The sequence below is a fragment of the Oncorhynchus mykiss genome, chromosome 2 (assembly GCF_057628025.1).
Source record: "Oncorhynchus mykiss isolate SJ-2025 chromosome 2, ASM5762802v1, whole genome shotgun sequence".
NCBI lineage: Eukaryota > Metazoa > Chordata > Actinopteri > Salmoniformes > Salmonidae > Oncorhynchus > Oncorhynchus mykiss.
The window spans coordinates 24893316-24905000 of record NC_143023.1 but is presented as its reverse complement, the minus strand read 5'-3'; the positions used below and the strand labels follow the sequence as shown (position 1 = coordinate 24905000).

Genomic DNA, 11685 nt, shown 5'->3' with positions numbered 1-11685 from the left:
GTCAGGTTCGTCTGGTAAAACGCTGCTAAATCCTGCTCCCTGGACACCTTGGTCTGAAGGTTACTCTAGGTCGGAGGAGTGTTTAAACAGGGCAGGAAGGGAGCATGTGTGCTGATTCCAGAGAGTGCAACCCACTAAATGTACTTCTCCAACGTTTCCCTACCCAGGATCATGATGATATGCTCAGAAGACCCAAGTGTGCGCATGGGGTGTGGGGACTGGTGGGTACATGCATGGGGTGTGGGGACTGGTGGGTACATGTATAGGGTGTGGGGACTGGTGGGTACATGCATGGGGTGTGGGGACTGGTGGGTACATGCATAGGGTGTGGGGACTGGTGGGTACATGCATGGGGTGTGGGGACTGGTGGGTACATGCATGGGGTGTGGGAACTGGTGGGTACATGAATGCAATAGGTTTCAGTTTGTACAGTAGTTTCACGTTTCAAGGAATTCATATCTTTTTTTGTTGAGATCATACCAGCTGGATTACAGATTCAGCTTCAGTCAGACACGTTTAGTGTTTCCAAATCCATGTCTGACATCTCTGCTCCTTCCAGAACTAGAACCAGAGGTGATGTTAGAAGGTAATGAAATAAGCTCTGCTGTGTTCATTCAGACAGTTCTCATAGCCTCACTGCTAGTGGAGACAGACACACTGCAGTCAACGGACCAAGAGCAACCATGCTGTTTGAGTGGTTCCGTATTGTGATTCAGCCTGCCTCCTGCCTCCTAGTTGGAGTATGTGCTTGTGTACCAGTGGTGGGCTAGTGAATCAATGTCACTGCACTGACTGTCAGACGCTACTAGTGCCAGACATGTTCTTCCAGGAGCTGGCCCGCCTGGCCACATTTCTCTCTAGTGTGGGCTACACATTTGGGACACAGGGGCTAAGTCCCAAATGGCACCACATTCCTTATGGTGGACTACTTTTGAGCCATTGGGCTCTGGTCTCATAGAGCCCTGGTCAAATGGATAAAGGAACTAGTGTGCTATTTATGGCTCATAAAGAACATTTCCACTAGGCTAGCCCTCAAATCCTAATGGGGTGGAGAAGAGTTGATGGCCTGTAGCCACGACCATGGAGGAAATGTTCAGGACTGGACAGCCCATACAGTATATACATGGACAGTATCTGCGGGAATCATTTCCTGTGTTTTAGAAAAGGTAAAGATATCTTACCGTCTTAAAAGTATATGGTAAAAAATATATATATTTATTTAAAAGATCATGGTAGCGGTAGCAGTTGTAGGAATAAACTATAATTGGACACAAAGAAATACAAACACAACCAACATTTTTTTTCTACAAATGAATCAAGCTGCACTCAATCCAAAACTGGATTTGGGGAAAGAGGCTATGGGTACTGTGAAAGAAAATACAGCCTACTCACAAACAAATATGTTCCTTTTCAGAGCTTACAAAATACTGGCAAAGGCAGGGTTGCGTTCAGTACAATAGAACCAGTGGAGGCTGCTGAGGGGAGGACGACTCATAATAATGGCTGGAAAGGAGTCATTGGAATGGTATTAAACACATCAAATACTTGGTTTCCTCCCCTCAGCATCATCGACCGGATAGAATAGTGTGCAACATTGAATGAAACAGAAGCAGTGCTGTACTGAACGACCAAAACGTTGTGCTTATGGTGGTTCAGAGGGCAGTTACCCGTCTGCTCCCGCTCTTCCCCTCCCCTGGTGCTTGAGGGCGCCAGGCTGCCCTGCATCACGCACTCCTGTCATCCATTACACACACTTGCCTTACCTCGTCACGCGCATCAGCGATATTGGACTCACCTGGACCATCCCACGTCGGGCCTCAGCTGGATCGTCAGTTCTTGTTCGCCCAGCAGGTCCAGGAGTTGTTTTTGTTTGTTTTTGGTTTTGTTGGTGACGTCGGGGTGGATTCCGCCACCAATGGATCCGGGGGTGCCTAAGCCAACCCGTCAGGCTTTCACGCCCTGGCTGGCGCAAGAGGTTTCCTTGCCTCGGTTGGCTCGGCGGCTTCTCATCCCACGTCACACTCCGCCAGATCTTCGGGCTCCCTCTCTGCAGCGGGATCGACAAGCGTCTTGCCTCAGCCGGATTGTCGGGCTTCCATGCCTCAGCCGGCTCGCCAGGCTCTCACGCTCCTGCTGGTTCGTTGGGCTTCCACTCCCCAACTGGCTTGCTCAGCGCCCATGTCTCGACCGGTTCGCCCAGGTGGGACGCCGGGTGGCACCCCTAGAGGGGGGGGGGGGGGGGGTACTGTCATGCCTGCTCCCGCTCTTCCCCCCTGGCACTTGAGGGCATCACCCACTCCTATCATCCATTGCCCTGCATCACTCACTCCTATCATCCATTACGCACACCTGCCTTCCTCGTCACGCGCTTCAGTGATATTGGACTTACCTGGACTCACTCATCACCTGTTATTACCTCCCCTATATTTGTCAGTTCCCCAGCTCTGTCTCTTGCTTCTGCATTGATTGTTTTTTGTCTTTGTTTTCTTGTATGCTGAGGCTGTTCCTGTCTCGTTCCATGTCCATTCCTTATTAAATGTCTGACAAAGTAGTTGAAGCCCCCTTTTGCGAACCTAAGGGCATTAGAAACATCTAAAAGAAGACTATCATCATCATCATAATACTATTCACAGACCATTCTCAATTAAACCAGTATACATTTTCAATAAACAATGTGATCAATTGACAAAATTACAGAAACCTCGGGAAAAGGGGTGCACGCTTCTCGAGCATCCGCGTGATACAGGCTACATACAAAGATCTGCTGGCACGCCTCGTATATAGCGTGGACATGCGCGAGCGAAGCACCAACGAACAAACGCAATGGAAGCACTCAAAATGCACAAATTGAAGAAAAATACTAACTCGAATGACACAGAAGACTGGGGCTCTTGTTAACAATTCCATAGTCAAACACATGTTTAAAATCAGTAAGAAGGTTTGGACACATAATTTAGCAGACAGTGAACAAGGGAAAGCATGCAGGGCTTACATTTCAGCGGGAATGTGAGACAGGTCGCATTCATAGTGTTCTAGGACAAACTTTGCCCAATATGCTGCATTTGCTTTGTTAGACATACAGTAGAATACGTACTGCCACACAGGGATCCAATGGCATTTTTCTTAGTATTGTATTTGATCTCAGGGGAGATGGTAACAATTATCTAGGCTTTTGGATCAGCTTGATTGATCAGTGAAAACCTGGATGTGGTGTCTGGTGTCCCTGACTCCTCCAGTAAGCCTGCTATATGCCCTCTCCTGGCTGTCTCCATCTGAAATCCATACAGGTCTGAGAGAGCCAATGCTGCATCATGAGGTATCCAAAGTGATAATAATAGGAGTAGTAACTGTTCTACCATGAAGCAATTTTCCACACCAAAATTGTTTTAGAATTAAATAGTTTGTATTTCAGTATTATGGTTTGTCATGAAGGACAACTATCCGTTTAAACAACAACATGTTTTATTGACATTGACCTGTTCACTTTTAGCCCTCCTAATGGCTTTAGTGTTAACAATTAATAAACAAACGAAGCGATTGATCACACAGTGGCAAGCTAAAGCAAAGGCACAGCGATAATGCATGACTGCAGGTTTTTATATTTTTGTAGTTAATAGCCGCGTAATTGGACAAATTAGTGTGCTCACTGATCAAATATGAGAGGAGACATCTTAAACAAGCCATTGTCTCTCAGGAAGGGACCGTTCGGAACTTGCCTAATGAACCAAAACAAAGCTAGGTCTATATAATATCATCCTTCTGTCTGGTGGTTACACATACTTCATATGTTCAGAGATCTGGATGAACTGGGCATATGGTTCTCTTCTCAGGTCTCCCTGACTGTGTCTAACAATATTCTGCTGTGTCAGATGATTTATTTGCCTTCCAAAGGTATTCACACCCCTTGACTTTTTCCACATGTTGCTGCCTTACAGCCAGAATTTTAAATGGATTAAGCTGATATTTTCTCACACATCTACACACGATACCCCATCATGACAATGTGAAAACATGTTTCTAGAAATGGTAGCAAATTTATAGGAAATTAAATAAAGAGATATCTCATTTACATAAGTATTCACAGCCCTGTGTCAATACATGTTAGAATCATCTTTGGCAGCGATTACAGCTGTGAGACTTTCTGGGTAAGTCTCTAAGAGCTTTGCACACCTGGATTGTACAATAGTTGCCCATTATTGTTTTCTAAATTCTTCCAGCTCTGTCAAATTGGTTGTTGATCGTTGCTAGACAACCATTTTCAAGTCTTGCCATAGACTTTCTAAACTGTAATTCTGCGCTTTAGGAACATTCACTGTCTTATTGGTAAGTAACTCTAGTGTAGATTTGGCCTTGTTTTTTAAGTTATTGTTCTGCTGAAAGGTTAATTAATCTCCCATTATCTGGAGGAAAGCAGACTGAACCAGGTTTTCAATGCTTTTGCCTGTTCTTAGCTCCATTCTGTTCATTTTTGTCCTGAAAAACCTCCCAGTCAATAACATGCATACCCATAACATGATGCAGCCCCCACTATGCTTGTAAATATGAACAGTGGTACTCAGTAATTTGCCCCAAACATAACACTTTGTATTCAGGACAAGAAGTGAATTGGTTTGCCACATGTTTTGCAGTTGTACTTTAGTGCCTTGTTGCAAACCGGATGCATGTTTTGGATTTTTTAAATTCTGTACAGGCTTCCTTCTTTTCACTCTGTCATTTAGGTTAGTATTGTGGAGTAACTAGAATGTTGTTGATCCATCCTCAGTTGTCTCCTGTCACAGCCATTAAACTCTGTACCTGTTTTAAAGTCACCATTGCCCTCGTGGTGAAATCCCTGAGTGGTTTCTTTCATCTCTGTTTACTGAGTCAGGAAGGAAGTCTGTATCTTTGTAGTGACTGGGTATGTTGATACACCATTGAAAGTGTAATTAATAACGTAACCATGCTCAAAGGGATATTCAATGTCTGCTTTTTTTTGTTTTGTTACCTATCTATCAATATGTGCCCTTCCTTGCGAGGCATTGTAAAACCTACCTGATCTTTATGGTTGAATCTGTGTATGAAATTCACTGCTCAGCTGAGGGAGCTTACAAATAATTGTATGTGTGGGGTACAGAGATGAGGTAGACATTCAAAATTCACTTTAAATACTATTATCCAGGCGACTTATGTGACTTTGTAAGCAAATTTCTAGTTCCTGAACTTATTTAGGCTTGCCGTAACAAAGGTGTTGAATACTTATTTAAGCTTTTCATTGACTAATTTGTAAAAATGTTGAAAATCAAAATTCAACTTTGATGTTATGAGGTATTATAGGATGCATTTCATCCATTTTAAATTCAGGCTGAAACACAACAAAATGTGGAAAAAGTTAAAGGATGTGACTTCTTTCTGATGACACTGTATGTATCTGGGTTGTAATGGAAATAGCCTCGGACCAGCTATGCACAAACTGAGACTGGTGGTGAGAGTATAATGGAAATAGCTAATTATTCATCTCTTATCTTCTTGATTTACTAGTGTATTTGCTGTTATAGTGATGTGTCCTCTCAGGTCAAAATATCTCTCTTATCACTTTCTCTCCAGGTTCTCCTGAACGTCTGGATTGACTGACACACACAATCATGGACAGATCACTGGACCTCTGAGTGCAATCTTCCTCTTTCTCCTCCTCCTTCCTCCTCCTCCTCTTCCTCCTCCTCCTTCCTCCTCCTCCTCCTCCTCTTCCTTCATCCTTTTCCTCCTCCTCCTCTTCCCATTGAAGGTCCCACCTGGTTGCCAGAAAATCAGTGAGACAGAAAGACAGATCAACAAGAGGTTACAAAAAAACAGAGGTTCCAACAAACCCCCTCTGGTCTTTTAATTCATTTGGTAACCATGACGACCACTCTTTCCCCCTCCTTATCTGGGCACCTGGTGAACCCCCAAGTCCCCCTGCCATCATCGTTGATGCTTCTGCTGCTGATACAACTGTTTAGTTGGTGCCCGGCTGCTCCCTCAGGGCCTGAGTCAGACACCTGCTCCACTCTGATTCAGAGCCGATTCTTCGGTCACTTCCTGTCCTCCTCCACTTTCCCCACGGCACCCTGCTCCTGGACCCTGCAGAACCCCGACCCGCGCCGCTACACCATCTTTATCAAGGTAACCAAACCTACCTCCACAACGGACTGCATTCCCCGGCAGCTCCGCACATTCCAGTTTGACTCATTTCTGGAGACCACGCGCACCTACCTGGGCATGGAGAGCTTCAACGAGGTGGTCAAGCTGTGTGACTCTTCATCCCCTGTGGCCTTTCTGGAGGCTGGGAAACAGTTCCTACAAATGAGGAAAGGGCCGCCACGGGCCGGCATGGAGGTCACCGCCCCTAACGCTAGCGAAGATGGGGAATTTAAGACAGAGTACCTGGTGGTGGGGAAGCGTAACCCCAGCATGGCAGCGTGTCAGATGCTGTGCCAGTGGCTGGAAGACTGCCTGGCATCCAGCACCTCTAACAGGCCCTGTGGCATCATGCAGACCCCCTGCCAGTGCTGGGAGCCCCCTCCTCCTCCACAGCTCAGCGAGGGGGATGGATGCTACAGGAACGGGTTCTACCTGGAGAACTGCCTACCCAGCTCCAATGAGAAGAGTGATACTGACAGCAACGGTGAGTGGAATAGTTCTCTGGTTGTTGTTGTTGTTTTGGCCAACTTGTGATGCCGTTTTGTCTATTGGAGGAGAGCTTGTAGGCGAGGCTTGTGGCTCACTTGGTCATCTTGTCTGTATTACATGCCATTTCATGTTTAATGGGTGGCCTCTGTGGTCCAGGTCCATCCATGAATGTGTAGGGAGCCTCGTACTCTAACCTGTCACAATACAATGAAACAGTTATTTAAAAGGAAAGACAAGTAATTGACATAGCCACCTCCTGATTATTTCCGGACAATTTGAGGCAATTTTTGTTCAAATGACTATGCAGCATCCAGTAAAGTGCTCTGGCTAGGTCACAGAAAGCAGAAAGGCCGTGAAAGATCAGTAGAATGACAGTAGCTCAGAGACAGAACAGAGATGGTATAGGGTTTCAGCTGATGGATTCTGAGCTGAATGACCTTGGCAGGAAGGCGCCGTGTCCTGTCCCTCTGTGGTTGGGGAGAGAGACACTGGATCGGCCTGAGGGAGGCTGGGACTGGGGAGGAGGATCTGAGTGTGATATGGGATAGCTGCAGGAGGGAGATGGAGGGAGGTAGAGATGGGCAGGGAGAGATGGAGAGAGGGGTAACTGGATGGACAGAGAAGGGAGGCTGGGACTGGGGAGGAGGATCTGGGTGTGATATGGGATAGCTGCAGGAGGGAGATGGAGGGAGGTAGAGATGGGCAGGAAGAGATGGAGAGAGGGGGAACTGGGTGGAGAGAGAAGGGAGGCTGGGACTGGATGAGGAATGTGTAATATGGGATAGCTGTAATGGCAGCTCAGAGTGGGGGGAGTGTGTGTGTGTGTGTGTGAGGGCGGTACACAGGAGATGAGCTTTATATCATAGGGACTGTAGCTAGCTGGATCTCTGTGTATGGCTGCTCTGAGCAGAGGGTGATGCACAGGAGAGCAACTATAGGGGCTTGGATAAGGTTAAGGGTCTGTAGTTGGTTAGATGTGTGATGATGCTGTGTGATCCTGGCTCTCCTCCCCAAGCCTGGACCTGACAGACAGGCTGATAACTGAGAGCTCCATCCCTGAGGGAGGCTAGGGCTACTGCCTGCCATCGGGTTGAACCATTGCTCTCCCCACCCCCCTCTTCTCCTTCTCCATCCATCTTTCTCTTCTCCTCTCACTCTCTGCATCACTTCCTCATATCAGCCTCTGGTCTCTTTTAGGGCCAGGACGATGCCAGTGTTGAATTCAACATTTTGAACATTGAGATATTAAAGACATGATAGATCAGACGCATAGTATACTAAGGAGTGAGATCTGTAGAAAGACAGAGTGGCTGAGGAATGTGCTGGGTGGACGGGAGGAGATCAAAGGATTGCTATAGGGGAGACAGATGGACATCTGTGGACTATGCAAAAGAGGGGTTGAGGTCAGGAGGTGAGGTCAGATCCCCTGAAGGGAGTAATAAGGGTTTACTGCCCTCTTCCTGTGGAACCATAAAATGTAAGGATTGGAGAGAAAGAGGAGTGTCTTAAGTGGGATGTACATATCTGTGATGGGAGAAATGTTGGGTTGTCTGAATTACTGCGGTACAGAACCTTTGGGAAGAATTAAACTTGGTTAAAGCTTCTCTAGTGTCCGTGAGTTATTTACTCTGAAAAATAAGAACCTAACACCAGTATCGCAATACATTAGTATGGTGGCAACAAAAAAAAACCCTAGTCATCACAACCCTAGTCTCTTCTTCTCAGAGCACCCAGCCCTCTCCCTCCCTCCGCATCTCTTCCCTCCATCTTCCCCTCCATCCATCCATCCTTCCTCTCTCTCTCTTCTCTATCACTTCAGCCTCTGGTCAAACCTCTCCCCATCCCTCCCTCAATCTCTCCCTCCCTCCCCCTCCCAGGCCTATAGGCTGATTCCAGGCTGATGGAGGAGACTCAGTCTAGCAGCCAGCCAAGCAGAGCTGATGTTGTGGGTAGAATCTCCTCTCCTCTCTCTGCAGCTAATGTTCACTATCACCAAGGCTCTCCTCTCCTCTCCTCTCCTCTCCTCTCCTCTCCTCTCCTCTCCTCTCCTCTCCTCTCCTCTCCTCTCCTCTCCTCTCCTCTCCTCTCCTCTCCTCTCCTCTCCACACTAGGCTAGTTATCCTTCTTATGTAATCCAGATCATGGGTGTGGTCTGGAGGTACATACAACACAGACTTGGCTGGGTACATCTAGAAAGAGGTGGATTCTTCATATTATTATTCTCTTCCTACTCTTTTTCTTTCTTTCTTTCTTTCTTTCTTTCTTTCTTTCTTTCTTTCTTTCTTTCTTTCTTTCTTTCTTTCTCTATCTATTTATGTACAGTATCTATCTCAGTCTCTCTTTCTCTCTTTCAGAATAGCAGGGCTCTGAGGTCAAAGTGAACTTTGATGATATTCCTACACCTCTCTGAGTGGCAATTGAACCACCACTGACCATGGGGAGACAGTCGATGGATGGATGGGTAGGTTAGTTGAGGATGAATAGAGAGAAGAAAGGATAATGGATTCTGTGTGGGAATGGGCTGGGAGCCTGACAGGCTTGCTGTGCTGAGGAGGAGAGGAGCGATGAGCGGAGAGGAGCATGAGATGAGATGACTGTTGAAGGGTTTGGGAAGTGAGCAGTTGAGACAGAGGCCTTCATGGCCCTGTCTGTCTCCGAGGCCTCACTCAGCACACTATTAATGGATCCCTGTCTATCTCAACCTCCGTCTTCCCTCCATCTCTCTCTGTGTCTTTCTCTCACTCGCTCTCTCTATGGAGAGGAGAGGAGAGACGTCACTTCCACACTTCCTCCCGTCCACACATCTATCCCTTTCCCATGGAGAGCAGATGGCTGGACTAGTCAGTTAGAGGTCAGGCAGTTGGAGAGCAGGCCAACACTGGTAGCATAGCAGAAGAGAAGGAAATCGGCTTTAATTTGAATGCTGTGTGTGTGTGTGTGTGTGTGTGTGTGTGTGTGTGTGTGTGTGTGTGTGTGTGTGTGTGTGTGTGTGTGTGTGTGTGTGTGTGTGTGTGTGTGTGTGTGTGTGTGTGTGTGTGTGTGTGTGTGTGTGTGTGTGTGTGTGTGTGTGTGTGTGTGTGTGTGTGTGTGTGTGTGTGTGTGTGTGTGTTGCATGGTGGGAAGACGACATGGAGCAGGAGAGGATTAATTTCTCACTCAACAGGAGACAGTAGGGGAGGCAGTGACAAATTAAAGGAGGGATTTGAGAGACAAGGAGAGAAACAAAGAGAGATGGAGAAGAGGGAAAGATTGGTGTGGGGACGTGAGATGGAGATAATGAGAAGATGGGAGAAAGACAGAAAATTGACAAAAATGAGAATGAGAAGCGGGGAGTAAGAGTAGTTCGAGGGGATTGGAAAGGATGGAGGAGGTGGGAAAAGAGAGAGAGGAGAAAAATGTATTCATGACTTGCACTTTTCTTTATGGTGGTCAGATGTTAGCAGAATGCTGACGTTAAGTAAGATGAATGTGTGTGGCAGTGTATGTCCCAGAGAGGACAGCCTCTTGCGCGCGAGCACACACACACACACACACACACACACACACACACACACACACACACACAGCTTAGCTGTGAGGTTGCTAAACTAAGGGATATCAAACCACTGCTCCCAGAGGAGAGGGGAGGAGAGTCTTATAGCAAGTGTAAAGCATGAATACCTCTTCCCACACACACTACACTACCTCTCTCTGTCTCTGTCTCTCTCCATCTCTCTCCACAGAAACACTCTCTCTCTTGTTGGGCAGATAGTTGCACACACTGGTCCCTCGTGACAGAGAGTGGGTGGCTGACAGAGTGCTGAGAGACAAGCTGAAGATTGTGGTGCCTGTGTGTGTGGACGTGTTTAACTATTCTTGTGGGACCAGAAGTCCCCACAAGAATAGTAAACACACAAAAATTTGACCAACTGTGGACATTTTGTTAGTCCCCTCAAGGTTAATGGTGTGTTTAGTAGGTTAATGGTCAAGGTTAGAATTTGTGTCAGGGTTAGAATTATGTTAAGGGTTAGAGATAGGAACTAGGGGTAGTTTTAGGGATAGGAGCTAGGGTTAGTTTTAGGGTTAGGGTTAGGAGCTAGGGTTAGTTTTAGGGTTAGAATTACATTAAGGGTTAGAGATAGGAGCTAGGGTTAGGTTTAGGGTTAGGATTAGGAGCTAGAGTTAGTTTTAGGGTTAGGAGCTAGGGTTAGGTTTAGGGTTAGGGTCAGGAGCTAGGGTTAGGTTTAGGGTTAGGGTTAGGTTTTTGGGATAAGTTTAGAGTTAGGGTTAAGGTTAGGGTTAGGGTAAGAGTACAGGTTAGGGTTAGGTTTAGGGGTTAGGGAAAATATGATTTTAAATGGGACTGAATTGTGTGTCTCCACAAGGTTAGCTGTGGGAGCTTATGTGTGTGTTTATGTGTGTGTGTGTGTGTTTGTGTGTGTGTGGGTGTGTGTGTGTGTGTGTGTGTTGTGCTCCCTGATGTTTGTGTGTGATATGTAGCCTAGTGTGTGTGTGTGTGTGTGTGTGATGTGTAGCCTAGTGTTAGCCACCGGGTGTCCGGGAGCAGGCCAGACTGTGGAGTGGACAAGTACCATAGCTAACTCTGCAGAGAGAGTGTGACCGTCTTGTATAGGACATCTACTATTGTCATATCTTATAGAGCCCTGCTGTTCTATACTCAAGTCCAAGTGTGGAAGCCCTTTTTAAAATATACCTTCATTGAAACACACATTTTCAAAATGAATCTTCCTTTCTTCCTATCTCTCCCTCTTCTGTCTGAGTAGTTGTTCTAGTGAACATGTTGATGGATGGTGTCCCTCTCCTCTCCTCTCCTCTCCTCTCCTCTCCTCTCCTCTCCTCTCCTCTCCTCTCCTCTCCTCTCCTCTCCTCTCCTCTCCTCTCCTCTCCTCTCCTCTCCTCTCCTCTCCTCATCTCCTCTCCTCTCCTCTCCTCTCACAGTTCCCTGCCAACAGATCCACTATCTCAGGTCCCTCCAAGGCTTTATTAAAAATTAATATTTTAATTAAGCATCAGCTGTTGCTACATCCATTTAATGATACA

The 11685-nt window shown here is 46.5% G+C and overlaps 1 protein-coding gene across 8 annotated transcripts in view; it reads left to right on the top strand.

The window, feature by feature from the left end:
- LOC110539098 (adhesion G protein-coupled receptor B1) overlaps positions 1–11685 on the top strand; it is a 111370-nt gene that overhangs the window by 42042 nt on the left and 57643 nt on the right. For all 8 annotated transcript variants that reach the window (XM_090193768.1, XM_090193759.1, XM_090193748.1 and 5 more), the window contains exon 2: positions 5584–6640. In XM_090193768.1, the coding sequence (XP_090049894.1) occupies positions 5875–6640 (766 nt within the window). In that variant the 5' untranslated portion in view covers positions 5584–5874. The remainder of the gene's footprint in view (positions 1–5583; positions 6641–11685) is intronic.